The following is a 23,916-nucleotide window of genomic DNA, read 5'->3' as shown; positions in this document are numbered from 1 at the left end:
CTGGTAGACAGAAGGAAAAGCCACAGCATTACAGAAGTGCCACTACTGGAAAGACAAGTCAAACATCAACCCCCCCAACTCCCTCCCTCCCCTCCCAGCTGTTTCTAAGCTCATGGACACCTGAAGATACAACCATCCAATAACCTGGCAGTGTATTGCCCAAATTAGTCCAGGAAGGCAACAGATGTTAACAACAAGATAAACAGGGACAAATTTATCTTCCCATCAATGAATTTAACAATCTACAGCCTTTGAGGAGATGTGTGTGTGTGTGGGGGGGGGGGGGGCAGATCTGTAATTTCCTGCTTTTGTCCCAGAGGGTTTCCCCAAAATGCACAACTAACCTTTGGCCGTACTCCTAGGAACCCACTGCAGTTGTCTGCTCCACAGTGGCATTCAGTCCTGCCATTTCCCAGGCAATCCAAATTATAGTTAAAAGTTAACTCCATTCCTGGAAGTTCAAAAACAAAAGTTGTTTAAACACTGGATGTTTGAGACAGAAGGTCACCATGAAACCTGCCAGGGCTTGGCTTTTACACATCAGAAAAGACTGGTGCACGAGTGCAGGTTAAGAATCTTAGAACAGGTTGGCCCAGGAAGTCCCCTTCATCAAGATCATTCTCCAGGTGAGGGATTTCTAATCCCTCTTGACCTCATGGCTTGAGAGATCACATGGCAACTCTTTCCCTGCTTGCCATCATGAGAACCTCCCTTCCATTCCTCTCCATTGGCACTGTGTCTCAGGGTCACTCCACATTTTATAGGAATAAGGAAAGCAAGGTACTCCATAAACCTGTAGTGTTTCCTACAAAGTGCACGTCATACTTGCACCTTACTTTTTTTTTTTAATTTGTGTGTCTACTGTGCACATATGCTATAGGAAGTCATGAGTTACTCTTATGTACATTATGTGTACACCCAGTATCTATGTGCAGAGGTGGATGAAAATGGTTTTCTTTTCACAGATTTAAGTGCTTTCCAAAGTTAAAAGTACAGAAAGTGGTGTTAGAGACGGGACCTCTGCATCAACTGACTTGGCATTCACTGATTTGACTCACCACTGATATAGGAGTCCACCTTTAAATGCCTTGTTACAGGGAACAAAAACAACAAAATCCCGTTTCCTACCTTCGCTCTGTTAAATAATTATAATTTCATTCCATCAGACTCCATTATTCACCCCATCTAGTGGCTGAATGCAGTAGAGTGTCTATACTAATGTATTCTGGGGCAACAATGGAGGAACAAGAAACTGGGAAGTGGGTCTTTAAAGCTATTTTTCCACTGATTTGGTATCCATTGGTTTTTTTTTTTATCCACTAGGGGTTCTGGAATAGAAACCCAGTGGATAGTGAGGCACAACCTGTATGTGCTTTTACTCCAAGGGTACATTTTTATAAATATTATAAATTATAGTATCAGTAGATGCAACCACATGCATGTAGAGGTGTTAGAGAATGGCTGATTTTTTTCACAGTTTTCAGGACATTTTTTTCTTTTTACACAAAAATGAGAAGTGCAGAAAGTGATGCTATGTATTTTTATTTTGTTATCACCTAAAAAACCCCACCTCTATCTATGTGATAATAAAGTCAAAAACAGCTTTCAAACAGTGCAGAAAACCACCCAGAGACACTTCACCATGTGTAAATCTTCTGTCTGTGCTTCCACTGCAGAAAATGCTGCTTATATTGGTATTTGGGAAGAAAGGGAAAAAAAGCCACCAGGATTATTTATATTTACATTAGGACTTTCAAATAAATCTTAGTCAATTCATTAAGTTTTGCAAATGCTTATATTTAAAAAAAAAATTTAAGTTGCAACCTGATTAAGTGGGAGGCTCCTTTTCACAGTGAATCAAAAGGTTTATAATTAATTTGATTAATCCACAAAATGTTGCTGTCCTAATTTACAGGCAGAAGGAAAAAGCAGTATTTTGGCTATTCATACAGGATCCAGAAGTTTTTGCTAGGATTATGAGCAACCAAGGGCTTTCAGGGAAATCAAACAAACAAAAGGGCAGCAAGGAAAGTCAACACTACAGATTTTCTTCAGAAGGAAATGGACCGCGCAGGACAGAGAACGGTCTTACCTGCAGGAATATCGCAAAGAGCAAAGAGCCCAACTCGGACATCCCCATTCACCGTCCACTTCTGGGTTTCACAGTTGGGGTTGCAGCTGTGGTTCATAAAACGAGAGTAGTTCCCTTTTGGGCCAGCATCTATTATGCGGTCCTTCAACAAGACCCAAAAAATACAGAGTCAATGTCATGCTAAAAATCTAACAGCCCCATCCTATGCCCGCTGGCAGCCACGAGAAGAGACGCTAATGTGGCTGCTGCTGTGTCCCATGGGGCCGGGGCTGCCGCCAGTCTCCTCACAATAAGGGAACAAGTGTTACCTTACCATGGGTAAAGCCCCAGTGGCCCCAATGAGTCTCCTTGGAGCTTCACCAGCTATTTTGCTGGCACAGAACCAAGGATGCCTGTGTAGGCTCCACAGGCCAGGAGGGGGCATAGCATTCAGCGGCAGAGTCTGCAGCCATCTCTGCCCCCCTTGAGGGCCCAATCCTCCCTCTGGCCCGCCCTCTTCCAGCCCAGTCCTGCCCCCTCCCTGCCTTCCCCCGCCCCAAAAAGCCTCTCCACCGGCTGGCAGGAACACTTATTGCTGGCTGGTCTGCAGGGTTCTCAGTGCTGAGGCCCGGTGCTGACTAGTGCAGGCCTCTGTGCCAGCGCCACGTCCTCACTGCCAGCGCAGAAGTACCTTACAGCATTTTTGCGACGATGGTTCCCTGGCACTTCCAGGGAATAGGATTAGAAGCGCGGCAGCTTCTGGCACTTCCAGGGAATAGGAATCGTCGCATTTTTGCGACGATGGTTCCCTGGCACTTCCAGGGAATAGGAATAGAAGCGCGGCAGCTTCTGGCACTTCCAGGGAATAGGATTGGGCCCTACGTCTGAAGGTTTTAAGGGTCCAGATGGGCAGCCATATTTCTCTGTTGCAGCTCAACAACTAAGGGGACTTGCTGCTCCTTGTGGACAAACAGATTCACTGTGACCGCCCACCGCAATGTTGCCAATGGCAGCTGGCTCAGGTTAGTGCATCTCTTCGACTGACACTCAGGAGTGTGACATATTTCAGGCAGAATATGGCATTACATGCCTCACCCATAATAGCCTGCCAGTTATTCAGTGCAGTGGCATAGCTAGAAGGAATGCAAAGCGCAGGGAGCCTCAACACAGTGTGCAAGCGGCTCTTCCCCTTTGGAGTCGTTCTGGGCATGCACTTCTGTTTAGCTCCCTCTACCAGGAACGGCTCCAAAGGGGAGGGGCCGCATGCCTGCTGCGGCGAGGCTCCCTGCAAAACTTAGTGCTTTGCACTCCCTCCAGCTACGCCACTAATTCAGTGAAATAATACTGTATGCAGACTCGGAGACCAAGAGAGCTCTTTTACCTTTGTAACAGTTAACATATAAAAATTGGTCACGCTGTTCTCGTGGGCACGTTTGATTCGCAATCTGCACTCTTCCTCGTCAATCAGCTCACCAACATACTCGTTGACGAATTCGCCCTGAAAGAAAACGCACATGTGCAATCGGTGACACTGCTGCGGCGTAAAAAAGGGAAGCCCCTGTTAAGAGATGGCGCATGTAGTGCAGTGCAGAGACTTCAATCTGGGAGACCTGACTGGTGCTCATCTCTTTCCTTGTGCTGAGCTGTGTGGCCTTGGATCATTCAGCTGCCAAAGGTAACCACAGAGAAGCTGTGAAAGCACACCCGGCAGAAGTTATTAAAATGCTGGCAACTGAAGCACTGTGTAGGGGTGTGGGTTTCCCTCCCCCTCTTGCTCATCCCACGGGGGAAGGTCAAACGGCAGGGGGGGAAAATCGCTCACAGCACTTTTGACACAGAGAGTCTTGGAATCCTTGTGCTGCCCTTCTCTGGAGCTTGCTTATTGAGGAAATGGGGTACATAAAGGGGAAGGGGTGCAGTTAGCACAGGAAAGTCCACATGTTCCGTTCAGAACCTTTTCCCTCCTCTGACATGAGTGTCACACAGGTGGAAGGGAAGAGAGGCATTGCCCCTTCAAGTGATGCTCTTTAGCCCTGAGGCTCGCCCCTTAACAGGGAGCTCTGCCTTGCAACCCACAGCTCTTGTCTGGGGCGATACACCATACAGATGCTGGGTCAGGCGCCTCCCTTCGCCTTCCCAACATCTGTCACCTTTCCTCCCTTTCTCCAGAGCTCTTCTTCTCTGTCTACTCTCTCCAGTACCTTCTCTTTCCTACTCCTCCTCTGGTGTGTCTTCTTGGTCCTCCCCTTGCCTTCTCTCCCTAGGGCCTCTTCCCCATCCTATGCACCCCCTTTGCCCCACTCCTCTGTCTTTCTCTCTGCTTTCTCTTCCTTCTCCTGGCCTGTTCACTTCTCGGTCTCTCCCCTGCCCCGCTCTTCTGCATCCTTTTAAGCCTCCTCACTCTCTGCACTTGCCCCAATAAGTATCACCATTGACTGCCCAGCTGACACCTTCTCATGAGGCTCCCAGGCTTGGTCATGATTTTTATCACTGAGCCTCGAATCCAGATGCCTTGCCCTGCTGCTGCTATGCGTGGCTTCAGCCACTGAGCATCACAAGGGATCAGCAAGAAGCTTTGCTATCTATCTCTGACAAGTTCTAGAGAAGCAAATGGGATCAAGAAAACCCCTGGAGTGGCTAAAGCCTGCCTCAGGCACATGCCTGCATTAGAAGAGAAATGGAATCACAGATCTTTCCAACTTAATCTTTATGGTCCTTTCTGATTCCTCGTTCCATGAGACTGTGGCCATAATCCAAAGGAAAGTGTACGTGCTTAAGCCCAATTATTTTAAGGGGCTTAAGCGTGCTGACCTCTCTGTTGGACTGCTAACTGGGCCAAAGGGGTGCTTTTACAAGAGGTTTATATTTCGCAAGGGGAAAGCAACTCCCCTCTTCATCCCAGCATGATGCCTTTGGTCCCTCACCAAAGGCTACTGAAAAAACTCCACAGTCAGGGAATTAGAGGACAGGTCCTCTCGTGGATTGAGAACTGGTTGGAGGCCAGGAAGCAGAGAGTGGGTGTCAATGGGCAATTTTCACAATGGAGAGAGGTGAAAAGTGGTGTGCCCCAAGGATCTGTCCTGGGACCGGTGCTTTTCAACCTCTTCATAAATGACCTGGAGACAGGGTTGAGCAGTGAAGTGGCTAAGTTTGCAGATGACACCAAACTTTTCCGAGTGGTGAAGACCAGAAGTGATTGTGAGGAGCTCCAGAAGGATCTCTCCAGACTGGCAGACTGGGCAGCAAAATGACAGATGCGCTTCAATGTCAGTAAGTGTAAAGTCATGCACATTGGGGCAAAAAATCAAAACTTTAGATATAGGCTGATGGGTTCTGAGCTGTCTGTGACAGATCAGGAGAGAGATCTTGGGGTGGTGGTGGACAGGTCGATGAAAGTGTCAACCCAATGTGCGGCGGCAGTGAAGAAGGCCAATTCTATGCTTGGGATCATTAGGAAGGGTATTGAGAACAAAATGGCTAATATTATAATGCTGTTGTACAAATCTATGGTAAGGCCACACCTGGAGTATTGTGTCCAGTTCTGGTCGCCGCATCTCAAAAAAGACATAGTGGAAATGGAAAAGGTGCAAAAGAGAGCGACTAAGTTGATTACGGTGCTGGGGCACCTTCCTTATGAGGAAAGGCTACGGCGTTTGGGCCTCTTCAGCCTAGAAAAGAGACGCCTGAGGGGGGACATGATTGAGACATACAAAATGATGCAGGGGATGGACAGAGTGGATAGGGAGATGCTCTTTACACTCTCACATAATACTAGAACCAGGGGACATCCACTAAAATTGAGTGTTGGGCGGGTTAGGACAGACAAAAGAAAATATTTCTTTACTCAGTGTGTGGTCGGTCTGTGGAACTCCTTGCCACAGGATGTGGTGCTGGCGTCTAGCCTAGACGCCTTTAAAAGGGGATTGGACAAGTTTCTGGAGGAAAAATCCATTATGGGGTACAAGCCAGGATGTGTATGCGCAACCTCCTGATTTTAGAAATGGGTTATGTCAGAATGCCAGATGCAGGGGAGGGCACCAGGATGAGGTCTCTTGTTACCTGGTGTGCTCCCTGGGGCATTTGGTGGGCCGCTGTGAGATACAGGAAGCTGGACTAGATGGGCCTATGGCCTGATCCAGTGGGGCTGTTCTTATGTTCTTTTCCAGTGGCTGTTGCTGATGTTTGTTCTGCTCCTCTTTTTAGACTATAAGCCCTTTGGGGACAGGGAACGACTTAATTTTACTGTGCAAACCATGTTGTGAACCACATTTCACTGAAAAGCGGTATATAAAATATTCTTAACAATAATTGTGAGCTCTGGATCTGTGATCACTGCAGCCATTTTTGTTAAATTATACATGTGGGGAGAAGCTCCCTATTTTGAACAAAACAAAATCAAATCAGGTTTTGTAGCAAAAAATGCAACGAGTATTTAAACTGCTTCTTGCTAAAACTGAGCAAGATCGGTATCCACTTATGGCTAAAACAGCTTCTCAAAATACCTAAAACTTGTCAGAGTTGGTACAACTCCATCTGTTGTCCAGAGGGGGCAGGTTACTATCCAAAGGAGGTCAAGCTATGGCCCAGTGATTCTGACCTTTCTACCTGTTCTCCCTGTGATCCTTGTGGAGTGTGGCCCTAACCCTTTATCCTTCCCTTCTCCTCTGAGCACTTCCTCGTCCTCTGGCCACCGGCCTGTTAAGATGCACACACCAAGGCTCTGATGCCCAGGCCATCTTGAGAACAAGGCATGCAGGGCGAGGCAGCTCCAGGGCCTTGCTATCTCTAAGTGTTAGCTGAACCTCTGATCCTAATCAGATGCTGTAAATATACACTCAATGGAACTGTAAGTAAATAACTTTTTTGCAACTTTAACAAGCGATTGCCTCTTTGTCTTTTTATTGAATAGGAGTCAGCCAGCTGAGGAAGGTTCCCTTGGGTGATACCCAAAAAGGGGGGGGTGCGCTGCTTAAGCTACTCTGCTTCCCCCCCCTGCTTTTCTGAAACCCAAAGGGAAAAAAAAACTTCAACGAGGAAGCTATTTTTAATTTCCTCCAACAAAACTATGTCTTCCTATCACTCAAAAATTGATATGAATTCAATGTACAGCCAGAATTTATAAAGAGAAAGAGAGTCTATCTTCCTTCCAGTGGAATGTATGACTAAGGGCGTAATCCAAACCTGGACTTGGGCCGGCCTAAGTCTGTTGGGCCGACCCAGGAGGGTCGCAAACGTGCCGTAAAGCACGTTCCTCCTTACGAGGAAGCCATGTCGGTGCATCCAAATGTGCCGACGCACGGAGGCTGACATAATCCTCTGCACCGGCTTCCCCGCAGCCGCTTGTGTTGGCTCACCTGTGCCGAGACAAGCGGCAAAGGTAAGCATGGGGTAGGAGGAGGGAGGGAGCTGTTCCTGGGCAGGGGGACGGAGGGCAGTGGGCAGCCCCAGGGGCGGGTGCACAGGGAGCCGGAGGTGGGGCTGGGATCCGGCAGTTATGGCAGCGGCTCAGGAGGTGGCACAAGACCGAGGAGACCCATTGGGGCCAGCAGCCCTTACCCAAGGGTAAGGGGAAGTGTTTCCCGTTGCTTCTGGCTAAGCTGCTTCTGGCCACAATCCTGCGCTGGATACAGCGCAAGTTTCCTGGCTTGTCTGTTCCAGCGCAGGTTTGAATTGTGCCCAAAGATATTTACAATCTGCCAAGAGGAGGAGGTGGCTTCAGGTTTTCTGAAACCCAAAGGAAAAAAAAAAACACCTTTTTTTGATATTCATTCTATTGAAATTGGTAAATCTTATTCAGGACATTATGGGCTATGCTGGACCAAGGAATGAGAGAGAGAGAGAGAGATCGTGAGTGCTTGGATTTTATCTTTGCAACAACCCTGTGAAGCAGGGCCAGCTAAGATACAGCTCCGGCACCAAAGTAACATAACTGAGTGAGAACATAAACCCAGATCTCCCGGTTCAAGTCCAACTCTTTGTTGACTGCATGTCACTAGTTCTACCCTAGAACTACCCAGATGACCAGCAGCCTTAACCAACAACATGCAAGAACCTTTTCTAGCATTTTGTGCTTGCTCTGAAAAATCTATGAGTGAAGATATGCAATTAGCCTGGTGTTGCCAACTATATCTTAGGGCCACAACAGAATTCATATGCCTTTGCACATAAGTTTTCAACCCTGAAGAACTGTGCAGTAATTTTTTCACCTGCTCTGTCTCAAACTTCCTTTGCGTGATCTTCATGGCAAGCAAAGACAAGAGAAAGCAGACACTGCAGAAGCTCAAATACAGTCGTCTGAAATGGTACCTTTTTAATGTTCCGTTTTGTTGTGAGTCCCCAACCGCGCCGGTCAGTTTTTATTATTTCTGCTTCTGGATAGAGTCTTTTGGTGAAGCACTGATTCTGGCAGCACTCTCCTGCTGGGCAAACTTGGGGATGGCACTCATACTGCAGCATTCGATTAAGACACTCTGACTCCAGGCCACAGGGATTCTCGTCGGTTGGCTTGCAGTTACAGCGGGGAATTTCCGACAAGTCTGCAACTTGGATCTGAACCTTCCCGACCACTTTGTTGGACTGCGGAACAGAGAACAAAGAAGGGATAAAACCTGGATTTCTGGCACCCACACACAAAAATACAGGCACGTTGATAGCACTTGTGGTCTCATCACTTGAGGACTAGCAGCCAAATGTCTGTTGACTGGAAAGAACCATACTTGAAGCAAAAAACCACAAAAATCCTAGCTCTTTCATGCGTACAAATCATCACCTGATGTTACAGTCATCAACCAATGAATGTTCTTCTGTAAAAAGGGACCATACCACAAGAGCGCAATTAGGGTACCTGAGGCAGGCTTTAAGACAGAAGATGAGAAAGTATGGCTTCCCTACAATGGCTTTCCTACAATAAGGATATTCTTCACTGTAAAAACTGAGACTTGTTTCTTGTTACACTATTCAGCTTCCAAAAGTCATATTTCTCCCTCTCCCTGCCTATGCCTATCCAACCAGTTTTCTTTTTCACACATAGTTCAAAGTCAACACATTTGCAATCTTTCACCCTCAAGTATAATATACACCCATGCATTTGTACTTCATAAATGACTAGGGGTACAATCCAAACCGGCAGTTAGGCCGGCGCAAGTCCATGGGCCGTAAAGCACTTTCGCGCCACTCTGGAGGCAAAGTACTTGTGCTGACCTCCCTACACCGTCGCGGGAAGGTGAGTTTGCGTTAACCAAGCTCAGCCGACGTAGGGGTCTGGGGAGGGAAGGGAGGAGGTGGAAGGGAGGTGTTTCGGGGCAGGAGAAGGCGGGTGGTAGATGTTCCTGGGGTGGGCAGGGAGCAGGAGGCGGGGTCAGGATCTGGCGGTTATGCCGGATACTAACCCTGTTCCAGGGCAGCCTGGGCCAGCTCCTGGCTGCTCAGATTTGTGCCACTGATTTCGGTGGCGCAGATCGGAGTAGCCCCATTGGGTCTGCAGTGGCTCTCCCTGCGGTAAGGGGAAGCGATTCCTCTTGCCCCAGGCTGAGCCAGGAAGCGCCCGAACCTTGCACTGGCCTGCCTGTTCCAGTGCAATTTTAGCAATGCGCTGCACTTTAAGTTAGGAGAATGCATATAACGATATCTGTGGTGACACACACAAAAAAATACACGGGGGGAGTATCAAAGGGGCAAAGTGCATTTCTGGGGATGGAGTGGGGGAATCTGTCTCACATAGAGGCTATCCAACCATGAGGCAACCTGATTAGGCTTGCACCATTGGTGGATTGTGAGGAGGTGGTAGATTCCGGTATCCTTCACCCCAACTCTGTCACCACCTCCCTCCAGATCACTGCTGATACCAGCTGTGCTGACCCACTTCTCACTTGCCCAAGAAGGAAGCAGATCACCCACCTCCTTACCACGTTCCCTGTGCGATTTCCCCTCAAGCCTGCAAGGACTGGATTTCCAGTTTTATTTACAGGGACAGTGCACACCGAGGAGCTCCTTTGTTTGAGCAGTCGCTTTAAATAAAACCAGAAGTGCAGCACTCCTGAGTTTGAGGAAACTGTGCAAGGAGTACAGTTAGGGGCTTTTTCTTCCATGCATGCTGTGGCACAGGCAGCAGAGGCTGCATCAGGCAGCATCTGAGATCATGCTGCTCTTGCTTCCACATGTTAGATTTTGGAAAGAATTATGCAGGAGAGAGGTGAGTGGACAGGGGGATGTTCTTTTTTCTCTCACACAATACCAGAACCAGGGGACACCCACTAAAATTAAGTGTTGGCGAAAGTTTAGGGCAGACGAAAGAAAATATTTCTTTACCCAATGTGCACTTAGTCTGTGGAGCTCCTTGCCATAGGGTGTGGTGATGGCATCTGGCCTGGATGCCTTTAAAAGGGGACTGGACAAATTTCTGGAGGAAAAGTCCTTCACAGGTTTCAAGCCATGATGTGCATGTGCGTGTGGACCACTGAGAGATATAGGAAGCAGGATGGGCCTTTGGCCTGATCCAGCGGGACTTTCCTTATGTTCTTATGACAGTGTAGTCCGTGTAAATGTATGCATCCTAGACATACTGTGATGTGAGCTCATAAGGAATCTCTCTCTCTCTCTCTCTCTCTATATATATATATATTGGTAGTTCTGATACATACTGATCAACAACAATGATGAAAAGTACTTTAAATGCTTTTCCTTTCAATGATCATGGGGTGGTGGTGGGAGTAAGCTACTTGTGCTCACATGGATGTTCTTAGGCTGGCATAAGAACAGCTCTGCTGGATCAGGCCAAAGGCCCATCTAGCCCAGCTTCCTGTATCGCACAGCGGCCCACCAAATGCCCCAGGGAGCACACCTGATAACAAGAGACCTCATCCTGGTGCCCTCCCTTGCATTGGCATTCTGACATAGCCCATTTCTAAAATCAGGAGGTTGCACATACACATCATGGCTTGTAACCCATAAAGGATTTTTCCTCCAGAAATTGGTCCAATCCCCTTTTAAAGGCATCTAGGCCAGATGCCATCACCACATCCTGTGGCAAGGAGTTCCACAGACCAACTTGACTGCAACATCATTCTAGAATTCCTGTTGACACATGTATTTTCCTTAATGTAGGGATTAAATTATTACAGACATTCAAAGCTGCTAAATGGAGAAAGATTAGCAACCATTTTACATGATCTTGTTTTATCATACAATAGCTTGGTTTTGGGAAAAGTTTTTCTTTTTTTTTCTCTGTTTATTTATTTATTTAACTATAATAAACATAAAATAGAAAAACAAATACATACATAAACAAAATTCTAATAAAGCAGCATGAGGGAAGCCAAAACATTCCCATACTTATAATCCAAATACATACAGTCCAAACATTAACAAATATTAATCTATACCACTAATACTTCAAAATCAATCTTCAAATCCAAAATACCTCAAATCCCCATCCTCTCTCTGATTCAAAAAATCAATAACTGGACTCCAATTCTTCAAAAAGTTTTCTGTTGAATTCTCCCTAAGCAAAATTGTTAATTTATCCATCTCCGCATAATCCATAAGTCTTATCCACCATTCCTCCACCAAAGGTATATTCATAGTCTTCCAATTTTGAGCATAAAGTATTCTGGCAGCGCTTATCATATACAAAAATAAAACTTCATTTTTTCTTTCCACATACTCATCTGTCATACCTAATAAAAATACTTCTGGCTTCAATTGTATATTTGTTTTTAAGATCAACTGTATCTGTGCGTGAATTTTTGACCAATATTTTTTAACTTTTGAACACGTCCACCACATGTGGTAAAATGTTCCCTCTTGTTTCTTACATTTCCAACAACTATTGGACATAGTTTCATACATTTTGGCTAATTTACTTGGTGTCACATACCAACGATAAATCATCTTATATATATTTTCCTTAATGTTAACATTCAAAGTAAATTTTGTCTGTTTTATCCATAATTTCTTCCATCTGTCCATTGAAAGTTCATAGCCCACATTTTTTGTCCACTGGATCATGCATTCCTTAACCTGTTCATCTTCTGTTTCAAACTTCAAAAGCAATTTATATATTTTAGATATTACCTGCTCATCTGATCTTAATTGTTTCTCCAATATTGTCTCTCCCTCTTCAAAACCATATAATTTTTTATCAATTTTAAATCTTTCTAATAATTGTAAATACATAAACCATTGGCAGTCAAAACCCTCTACAATCAATTCCTCTCTAGACTTCAAAATACATTGACCTTGATTACATTTCAATAAGTTCTTATACAATAACCATTTATCTCCTGGTACAGTTCCCACACCAAAATGTGCTTCTTGTGGTGAAGCTAAGAGTGGAATTTTGTTGTAAAACCTTTTCTTATAACGATTCCATATCTTCCACAATGCATGTCTAACATAATGATTCTTGAATTCCATATTCACTTTCAACTTATCATACCAAAGATATCCATGCCAACCAAATCTTAAATCATATCCTTCTAACTTCAACAATTTTTTGTTTTGCAACAATATCCATTCTTTAAGCCACAGAAAACAACATGATGCATAATAAGTCTTCAGATCAGGCAGTCCTAAACCTCCTCTTTCTTTTGCATCTTGCAAAATCTTAAATTTCACTCTTGGTTTTTTCCCTTGTCATATAAAACCTGTCACATCTTTCTGCCACTCTTTAAAAGGTTTATCAGAAAGTAATATTGGTATATTCTGGAAAAGAAAAAGCATTTTTGGTAGTACACTCATTTTAATTACAGATATTCTTCCCAAAAAAGATAATTTCAACCTTTCCCATCTTGCAAAATCTTTTTTGATTTCACCCCAAACTTTAACATAATTATTTTGAAATAACATACAATTCGTGTTTGTCAAAATAATACCTAAATACTTAATCTTCTTCTCCACTTTGAACCCAGTCTTATTCATCAACTTCGATTGGTCTTGTTCGTTTTTATTTTTAGATAAAATTTTAGTTTTCTGTTTATTTATCTTAAATCCTGCTAATGATTCAAACTTCTTCATAAGAACATAAGAACAGCCCCACTGGATCAGGCCATAGGCCCATCTAGTCCAGCTTCCTGTATCTCACAGCGGCCCACCAAATGCCCCAGGGAGCACACCAGATAACAAGAGACCTCATCCTGGTGCCCTCCCTTGCATCTGGCATTCTGACATAACCCATTTCTAAAATCAGGAGGTTGCGCATACACATCCTGGCTTGTACCCCATAATGGATTTTTCCTCCAGAAACTTGTCCAATCCCCTTTTAAAGGCGTCTAGGCTAGACGCCAGCACCACATCCTGTGGCAAGGAGTTCCACAGACCGACCACACACTGAGTAAAGAAATATTTTCTTTTGTCTGTCCTAACCCCCCCAACACTCAATTTTAGTGGATTTCCCCTGGTTCTGGTATTATGTGAGAGTGTAAAGAGCATCTCCCTATCCACTCTGTCCATCCCCTGCATCATTTTGTATGTCTCAATCATGTCCCCCCTCAGGCGTCTCTTTTCTAGGCTGAAGAGGCCCAAACGCCGTAGCCTTTCCTCATAAGGAAGGTGCCCCAGCACTGTAATCAACTTAGTCGCTCTCTTTTGCACCTTTTCCATTTCCACTATGTCCTTTTTGAGATGCGGCGACCAGAACTGGACACAATACTCCAGGTGTGGCCTTACCATAGATTTGTACAACGGCATTATAATACTAGCCGTTTTGTTCTCAATACCCTTCCTAATGATCTCAACCATAGAATTGGCCTTCTTCACTGCCGCCGCACATTGGGTCGACACTTTCATCGACCTGTCCACCACCACCCCAAGATCTCTCTCCTGATCTGTCACAGACAGCTCAGAACCCATCAGCCTATATCTAAAGTTTTGATTTTTTGCCCCAATGTGCATGACTTTACACTTACTGACATTGAAGCGCATCTGCCATTTTGCTGCCCATTCTGCCAGTCTGGAGAGATCCTTCTGGAGCTCCTCACAATCACTTCTGGTCTTCACCACTCGGAAAAGTTTGGTGTCGTCTGCAAACTTAGCCACTTCACTGCTCAACCCTGTCTCCAGGTCATTTATGAAGAGGTTGAAAAGCACCGGTCCCAGGACAGATCCTTGGGGCACACCGCTCTTCACCTCTCTCCATTGTGAAAATTGCCCATTGACACCCACTCTCTGCTTCCTGCCCTCCAACCAGTTCTCAATCCACGAGAGGACCTGTCCTCTAATTCCCTGACTGTGGAGTTTTTTCAGTAGCGTTTGGTGAGGGACTGTGTCAAACGCCTTCCGAAAGTCCAGATATATAATGTCCACGGGTTCTCCCACATCCACATGCCTGTTGACCTTTTCAAAGAATTCTATAAGGTTCGTGAGGCAAGACGTACCCTTACAGAAGCCATGCTGACTCTCCCTCAGCAAGGCCTGTTCATCTTTGTGTTTTGAGATCCTATCTTTCATGAGGCATTCCACCATCTTATCCGGTATGGATGTTAGGCTGACCGGCCTATAGTTTCCTGGGTCCCCCCTCTTTCCCTTTTTAAAGATTGGCATGACATTTGCTATCCTCCAATCTTCTGGCACCATGGCCGTTTTGAGGGACAAGTTGCATACCTTAGTCAAGAGATCAGCAACTTCATTCTTCAATTCCTTAATAACTCTTGGGTGGATGCCATCAGGGCCCGGTGACTTATTGATCTTTAATTTATCAATGAGGTCTGAAACCTCTTTTAACCTCTATCTGACTTAACTCCTCGGTCAGGTGGGGCCGTTCGGGCAGCGGTATCTGCCCGAGGTCTTCTGGCGTGAAGACAGATGCAAAGAACTCATTTAATTTCTCTGCCATCTCTAAGTCTCCTTTTATCTCCCCTTTCCCTCCCTCACCATCCAGAGGGCCAACCGCTTCTCTGGCGGGTTTCCAGCTTCTAACATATTTGAAGAAGCTTTTATTATTCCCCTTAATGTTGCTGGCCATGCGTTCCTCATAGTCTCGCTTGGCCTCCAGTATCACCTTCTTACATTTCTTTTGCCACAGTTTATGTTCCCTTTTATTCTCCTCATTAGGGCAAGACTTCCATTTACGAAAGGAAGCTTCCTTGCCCTTCACAGCCTCTCTAACTTGGCTGGTTAGCCATGCCAAGTTCAAGCCATGCTTCAACTTAACCATCAACAACTCTATGTCTTTTAAAGGTTTTTCTAAGATCAAAACCATATCATCTGCAAATGCTCTTAATTTAAAACATTCATTTTTAATCTTTGCACCATGTAGTCTTTCATCTTGTCTAATATCTCTACATAACACTTCTAAGGCAAGTATAAATAAAAGTGGCGACAATGGACATCCTTGTCGTGTTTCCTTTTGAATCTCAAACATTGTTGATAATTCTCCATTTACCACTACCTGCACAGTTTGTGATGTATAAATTGACTTTATCCATTGAATAAAGTTCTCTCCAAAGTTCATCTTCTCTAAGACAGGAATCAAGAAAGTCCAACTCAAATTGTCAAACGCCTTCTCAAAGTACAAAAAAATCAATGCTAATTGTTTCTCTATCCTTTTATCATAATATTCCAGCAAATCCAATACTATTCTAATATTATCACTCATGTGTCTTTTCAGTAAAAAACCACATTGATCTTCATGTATAAGATTTTGTAATATCTTCTTCATTCTGTTTGCTAAAATTGCTGTAAATATTTTACAATCATTATTCAACAAGGAAATAGGTCTGTAATTTTTTATATCCATCAAATCCTGTCCTTCTTTAGGAATCAAAGTAATATTTGCTGCCTTCCATGAATCTGGCATTTTCCCAGTCTGCAAAATATCATTCATCGTGTTAAGCAATGGTAAACTTACTTCTTCTTCTAAACATTTATAAAATCTACCTGTTAAACCATCTGGACCCGGAGATTTATCTATATTAATCTTCTTTATTGCCTCTACAATTTCACACAGAGTTATTCTATTATTTTAAAATTTCCCTTTGTTCTTCAGACACTTTTGGTAAATTTTGTTTATCCAAGTAGTTCTTTACTTCTACTTGATCTATTTTTTGACTTTTGTATAAATTAGCATAATAATTTGTAATTATTTTTTTTATATCCTCCTGATCGGTATACATTTTTCCCGCCTCCTGCAATTTTAAAATTACTCTCTTCTGTCTCTGCTTCCTCAATTTGTAGGCCAACCATTTCCCTGGTTTATTGGCATGCTCAAAATATCTTTGCTTCACAAACTTTAATTTAATTTCCATTTGATTCACCATCATCAAAGATAATTGATGCTGTAAATCTTTTATTTGTTGTACTATTTTTTTTTATCTCCTGGGACTTCTATTAACTCATATTCCTTCTTTTTAATTTCCTCCTCAATTTTCTGAAACTTAATTTGTCTCTCTTTTTTCCATTCTATACTTTTCTGAATAAAGTATCCTCTCATAAAGGCTTTACTAGTGTCCCAAACTATCCTCATTTCTGTCCCCTTATTTAAATTCAAATTAAAAAATTCCCTTAATTTCTGTTTAGTATCCTTTATTATAACCTCTTTTTGTAACAACAATTCATTCAATCTCCATCTATATGTTGTAGGTTTCTTCTTAATAGTCATAGTTATTGGATTATGATCTGAAAGAGTCTTTGATAGAATTTCTGTTTTAGAAGTTTTTATTGCAATATCCTTCGTCACCCAGAACATATCTATTCTTGAAAATGATCTGTGTCTTTCTGAATAATAGGTAAACTCTTTTATATTTCCATTCATTTGTCGCCAAATATCTACAACCCCTAAAGCTTCTACCAAATCAAAAAAAGTTTTTGGTAATTTCCCTTGAGAAATCTTAATCTCCTCAGATTTTTTATCCCTTTGTGGTGACACAACTGCATTCCAATCTCCCATCAAACAATAACTTGAATATGAGTAATTTAAGAGTACATCCAATAATTGCCTAAAAAAAAACAACTCCTCTTTCTTGATTTGGAGCATACAAACCCAAAAGTAAAGTTCTTACTCCCGAAATTATAACTTCCACAGCCAATCACCTGCCCTTTTCATCTGCAAACACAAGTTTTGGTTTTAAATAATCTTTAACATACATAACCACTTCATTTTTCTTCTTTGAATTTGTTGAAAAAAATTCTTGTCCTAACTTTCTCTGTATTAAGTAGTTTGTATGACCTTTTTAAATATGCATCTCTAAAAGGCAAATCACATCTTTTTTAAGTTTCTTCAAATAATAAAAAATTTTTTCCTCTTATTTGGAGCATTAGCTCCATTAATGTTCCAAGATAAAAACTTATACTCCATAGCTAATCTTCTGAACTAATTATTTGAAAGTCTATTTGGGTTTGTTGCATATCCTTTAGATTTTCCTGTTCTCTTCTTTCTCCTCCTCCTTCGAATTCCTTCATAAAATCTTTAGCTTTCTGAACTGTATCTATTCTATACATTCTACTCTGAAATCTAAAGATAACTCCTTCCAATTCACACCATCTAAAGATAATTTTCTTCTGTTTCAAAACATCTACCAGAAAGCCATATTCTTTCCTTTTCTTTAGAATTCTAAGTGGAACCTCCTTCATCATAATAATCTGTACTCCTTCTACTGTACGCTTCATCTTTGCATGTTGCTGTAAAACCCTATCTCTTGTCCTTTTTCTTATGAAATGCACTAATATATCTCTTGGAAGCTTTCTCAACCTTGCAATCCTTGTATTTACTCTGTAGACTCTATCTCCAACTCCATCTCATTAGGATCACTTTTCAAGCAAATTGCCAAGATTTCTCTCATCCTGGCTCTTATCTCCTCTCCTTCCTGTTCTGGTATAGCTCTGAATCTTAAAATATTTTCTTTTTGTGCCTGTTCCATCAATGCCAACATATCCTGATTCCTATCATCTCTGATTTCTAAATCCTCAAATTTTGTCTCATGAACTTTCATTGTATCATTTATCCCTTTTATCTCTGTTTCTTCCCACATTTTATCCCAAAGTGACATGTTTGTTTGCATCTGTAAATTCATCTCCTGCATTTTTTGACGTAATGTTTCGAATCTCCCATCCATCCCTTCTATTTTTTTTCTGCAAATAATTTTCCATCTTCATTAGTAAGTCTTGAATAGCTTCCAGATTCAACTCTTTCCCTGATGATCTTGGTGGGGATTTCTCTTTATGTATCTGTTCCAACGTATTACGTCTCCTGGTGGACATTTTCCCTTTAAAAATCTCAGTCTTTCACAATCCTCAGGTAATGATCTTAAATTTCCACAGGTGTTCCAATCTGTAACACTTCACAAGTAGTTATCTTAATTTGCCACCAGATATCTGTATACTCCTTTATGCAAAAAGCTCAACAAGCAGCCTTTTAGTTTAATTCTATTATTAATGTTGGTAACTCAAACAAAGTATTGTAACCATAACAAACTTCTCACTTCCCAGAAGAGATGGTAAACACAACTAATATGCTCAGGGAGAGGAGAAAAAAAAAAACTTTTTCAACGCAACAAAAAACGAGACTGTCTTTCTTCTGTGGTTTTGGGAAAAGTTTTTCAAAGAGACAGGTCTGTCACTGCAAGACTGCAATACCTTAACATGCTAGGCAAGCTGACTCATCGTCATGACTAAAGTCACCCCAAGTCATCATGGGAACAGGCCTTAAAATTAACCAAGAATGGCACAATGATTCATTGAGCAGCCCTTTGTGCAAAGGCTGGTGCGATGCATGCCTAACTTATCAAGCACAAAGAGAAGACGGGGGACTCACTTTAATGTGTTTGTAGGGCGGTGGTTTTCTTGAATTCCGCTCAATCTCAAGTGCTTCTTTGCTTTCTCTTTGTGCTTTCAGTTCCTGGAAGCGTTTTGCTGCTTCTTCAAGTGCTGTGTGAAGGAGCCCAAAATGGGGGAGGGAGTTAGTGTTAGCAGCTGGTGCAGAGGGACACTTCAGAAATAGCTGAGATTTGGTAATCTATAACAAAATGGTTTCAAACAATTGCATTATATCTAGGGTGTCACCCAATTAAAGAAATCTTACGTCAATTCATCTCAAGAGTCTTTCTATTAATTCTGCATAAACCTGCACAAGTAAAAACTATGGTTCTAAAGGAGAAAAACAACAACAATCCTTTCTTGCTGTTTGCACAATAGACGCACATTTCCCAGCAGGCAACTTCTTAGATGAGGTATGCTCTCTTGTGAGAAAGGGGAGTGCCTCTTCTAGGGTGGCACCTACCCATCCACAGCTTTCGTAAAGGACTTGTGTATTAAAAATAAATACAAACGAAATCAGCTGCCCAATAATCAGGGACACTTTCTTAAATCATCAAAAGAGTTTTAATTATCAATCAAACTGATTTAGCAACTGCCACACTAATTGCAATACCTATTATTGTACCAAATAGACTATGGAATCACTCCAGATGAAATCGGAAATTATTCCAGGACTGGCTTATATTTAGGACAGGAGAAATAAAGCATTTTAACCAATACTCAAGGGAATTAAACGGCATTTCACACAGGACACAAAACACTATTTCCATGCAACCCAGTGGTGGTGGAGACACAAAAATGTGGAACTTTTTGTCATTAAACCACTAGAAATTGTGTTTAATTTTACCTTTCTTGAAGGTCTTGTTAATACTAGTTTGCCCCTCGGCAAAACTTTTGTCTCCTTCAACATAAGGGAATACTCTGCCCTGGTGTACCCAATAGTAGTCATGTGAACCAAAGAAAAATACTGGGAAGTCCCCGATATCATGTTTGAGGCCCTGAATGTTGAGAGGAACAGACCTGGGATTGCAGATCTCAGCCGGCCACCACCTAACACACATAAGGAGAGAGAGGGAAGAGAAAAAAATAAAGAGGGAGGCAGGTGAATTAGAGACCACTTGTGTAGCTTTCAGCTCTGAATCTACTTAGCAAAGCTCTGATTAAATTTCCGCAGGATGACATCTAGTAGGAGAGTACCCTCAGTATACGCCTCATACATATACTCCCCATTACCTGGGCAGTAGGGGCCCGAGGGAAGGTTGGGGGGGCAAATGCATGTGGGGTGCAACTGCCACGTCACCTCTGCCTGCCTTCTGGAGCCCTTCTGCGGACCAGGGAGGCCCTATGTTGTGTCCACTGCTGCACAAAAAGCATTTCCGAGAGCCGTTAAACAGTACTTCCGGTTTTCTGAAAACCAGACGTACTGTTTAACGGCTCTCCTGAGGCCTCGGAAATGCTTTCGGAGCAGCGGTGGACACGGTGTGGGGCCTCCCTGGTCCGCAGAAGGGCTTCAGTCGTTCCTGTTTAACGGCTCTCCAGAGGCCTCGGAAAACTTTCAAAGCGCCAGTGGCTGTCTTGCAAAGCTCTGTGCTGCGGGTAAATCTCCTCTTAGTGGGGAGGGGGAGACACGTTGCGATCCTATGCCCCAGGGTGGCACACTGGCCAGGCCTGCAGCTGCCCCTGGGAGCTAAAACACAAGCATTAGTGCTATGCTATCACCATTAATTTTAGTGGAGCTTCTGCAGGAACCACACATACGTGGTTCAATCTGGAAGGGACTGTAGTCTTTTACAAATGTAAAAACCTATAGTTTAGCCTTGCACACAAGTTCACAGATGTTCGTGGGCCCACATCGTTTTCTGAGGTTTAATACATTTCTTTTAACAGTTTGTCTTACAGGGACAGCTTGAACAGAACAAATCAAAGAGAGAATGACCCCATTCCATTTTCATTTAAAAACACCTTCTGGGTCTAGAAGAAGCTTCCAGATATTATGTCCAAAACTGGATCCAAGTTTCAGTAATAAATGAATCCTCATCAAACTGAAAAGGAAGTACTACGTGCATCCACGAATGCCTGCACACTCACAAATGTTAAGTCTAGCATTCAAGATATTCACTAAAGGCAGATGAGGTTTTCATTCATTAAGGACAGGTGAGGACATTATCAAGTTTGCAGATGATGCAAACCCTTGAAGAAATAAAAACACTTTTGGAGGGGGGATGGGAACAGTCAGAATTCTCTCAATAAAACAGAGATGTAGAAAGATAGTCACAAAATGAATTTACGGACAAAGCATAAAATCTGACAATGATTAGGCAACACATGAAAAAACATCTAGAGCTATAATGAAATGAATGCGTGTTAATATATTGCTTTGGCACAAACCAGAGGCCATTTTAGGCTGTACTAGCAGGAGAATAGATTCTAGTCTCAAAAACATGCAGTTACATTTAATTCAGTCCTGTCAACACTTAATTGCATCCAGTGCTGGGAACCACAGTGGAAGGCAGTTGTTGACAAGCTGGGAAGGACTGGATATCACTTTTAATGATAAAGATGTAGAGGACCAATTATATAAGAGGAGGATGAAGGAACTAAGGATCTTTAAGGTGATGAAAAAAGATGCGGACAGGCGGATATGTGCCACAGTTTTCAAATGTTTAAGTAGTATCATAGACAAAAGACAGGGAAGGGCGAAAGTAATTGTTGAAGATAATTCACAAGATTACAAGACAACAAATTTAGCTTAGACATTTAGGAGGAAAAAAAAAACTTCCTCATCATTTAGCATTTCCCAAAGTGGGGGTTGTGACCCACCAATGGGTTGTAAGCCCATGCCTGGCAGGTCATGACCGGGGCCCTCTCACCCACGCTTGCTTCTTGATAGCTTCAAATTGGAGCTATTCTGGAAGCATTAGGAGGCCCCGGAGGGTACAGAGGACTCCAAAAGTTACTTCTGGTAGAACTGGAAGTAATTGGCTAACCCAGAAGTGACTTCCAAAAGCTGGAAAGCATAAAGGTTTCTGCGGGCCATTCAGAGGCCAATAGGATGGGTCGTGGTCCAGAAGAGGCCTCCGGGGCCTCGCAAGATGGAACAGCATGTTGTGACCTGCCGGGGAGGACAAGGTGTGTCACAGCACCAAAAGGTTTGGGAACTGCTGATTTAAATCAATGCAATTAATGAAACATTGCTAGGTAGGTTATGGAATCACTCTAAAAGATTTTTAAAGAAAGGGCTGGGCAGGCAAATTCTTGATTTTCATCTTGACTTCGATTAAGACAATCCTGGGATGGATTCAAGGGTTATTTTCCAAGGGGATGGGCTCCCTCTGACCCTCCATCTTTGTGGAGCAAATGGAGTGATTTCTTCCTATGCAGCACTAATAATAATAATTCTTTAGCACAGCATTTCTCAAACTGTGGACTGGAACTCACTAGGTGGGTTGCAAAGCCAATTTCAGGTGAGTTGCATAGCACTTAGCTCAGCCACCACTGAAAATACAGAGCTGATAACACAGGGTACTAGGCAGGGTGAGCTCCCAGAGGGAGTAACGCTTGGTGCTTTGCCCTGAATAAGAGGGAAGATGGGGTGCTGGAAAGGGGGGAGGGCTGTGTGGTTGGAGAAGGATCCAAGACTACATTCTACTCTGACTTCCAAGCTGAAATGTTTGAATTCTGAGCTCTGCAAAGCAACAACACGAGCATGCTGTGGTAATGGGACTTTTGGCTGATCATGACCTAGGTATGAAGCCTAAATTGACGATGCCACTTCAGGCCATGACATCACACCCAGGTTAATGACATCACTTCTGGTAAGTTCCCACAAACTGTCATTCTAAAAAGTATATCCCAGTGCTAAAAAGTTTGAGCACCACTGCTTTAGCCTGTTCTGAGGGTGCAAAGCCATTTCATAAGTATTATCTTGATGGAATCCTTACAACAGCCCACTAACATACATGAGTATAACCATCCCTTACAGCGCAACTGAGATTGACAGAAAGGAGTTTGCCTAAGGCTAGTGAGTTCATAGAAGAGGGAAAATCCAAACCAGGGAAGTCCTGATTCACAACTCAGAGCCCAATCCTAACCAACTTCCCCGTGCCGATGCAGTCCCAAGGTAAGGGGACATTCTCTTACCTTGAGGAAGCCTCTGTGAGTGCCCCCCCCCCCCACGAAGGATGCAGGTCATGGCTGGATAGTATGTCTGCATCAATGATGGAAAGTTGAATAGGATTGGGCTCTCATTTGCTCAGCCACTATGCTACCCATTAAAATACAATGAAAAAGAGAATTGTTTCAAGGCTGCAAAAGGGAAGAAGTACTCCTTTAAAATACCCATGATATACAGGGGGATGTGCTCTGTTCATTGAAAAATGTTTTTCAGCAAGTAAGAGGAGGGGTCTAGCTAGGACTTACTGGTCACAATGACTCTATGCAATTTCCAGGATCAGAAACAGGGTGCCTCTGAACCACAGTTGCAGGGACATAATGATGGGAAACAGGTATGCCTTCATTTCCAGTATATAAATACCCTGTTGTTATTATTATTATTATTATTTCCTACTAGTGGCCTATCCAGAGGCAGTGGGTGGGCCTCAGTAGGAAACACAGCCCTGGATTAGATGAACTTTTATATTTGTATGTAAATAAATTATCTTGAGATGGCAACGTGCTTCTTCGGGGTAGCAAGTAGGCTTGTGTTACCTTCTTTGGAATATCCACATGTGTTTGTGCAGTTACTGTACATGATCACTAGTCACAGGGGAAAAAATACAGTACACTTTTTTCAAAAAATTTCTCTGTGTCTAGTGATAAGGTTGTTGCAGAGATAAAGCAGCGGGGAGGGGAGAGAAATGAAATCCTACTCTTGCCAGCCCTCCAGGCAACAGTTGTCTGGAGTCTCCAGGAATCAGCATCAATCTCCAGGTGACTACTGAAAGTTACCCTGGAGGTTTTAACAGGGGCTCCAGGAATTTCCAACATTAAATCTTGGTTTTGGGTGGGGGGGGGGGGGGTGAAGAGACACTAGAGAAAGAACTTCAGTCAGAATTGTCAACCCTAGGGAACCCCCAACATACATGCGCTGAGCTCCCTTG

The 23,916-nt window shown here is 43.2% G+C and overlaps 1 protein-coding gene across 2 annotated transcripts in view; it reads right to left on the bottom strand.

Annotated features, from left to right (window-relative positions):
• The window catches only part of NSD3 (nuclear receptor binding SET domain protein 3), a 96,042-nt gene that overhangs the window by 7,234 nt on the left and 64,892 nt on the right, over nt 1–23,916 (bottom strand). For both annotated transcript variants that reach the window (XM_066639210.1, XM_066639211.1), the window contains 6 exons: nt 19,665–19,867; nt 18,816–18,928; nt 8,378–8,647; nt 3,453–3,569; nt 2,093–2,234; nt 345–451 (listed from right to left, as the gene is read on the bottom strand). In XM_066639210.1, the coding sequence (XP_066495307.1) occupies nt 345–451; nt 2,093–2,234; nt 3,453–3,569; nt 8,378–8,647; nt 18,816–18,928; nt 19,665–19,867 (952 nt within the window). The remainder of the gene's footprint in view (nt 1–344; nt 452–2,092; nt 2,235–3,452; nt 3,570–8,377; nt 8,648–18,815; nt 18,929–19,664; nt 19,868–23,916) is intronic.

Source organism: Tiliqua scincoides, chromosome 11, assembly GCF_035046505.1.
Source record: "Tiliqua scincoides isolate rTilSci1 chromosome 11, rTilSci1.hap2, whole genome shotgun sequence".
NCBI lineage: Eukaryota > Metazoa > Chordata > Lepidosauria > Squamata > Scincidae > Tiliqua > Tiliqua scincoides.
The sequence above is the reverse complement of the archived record's forward strand: the minus strand, read 5'-3'. Positions and strand labels throughout refer to the sequence as shown.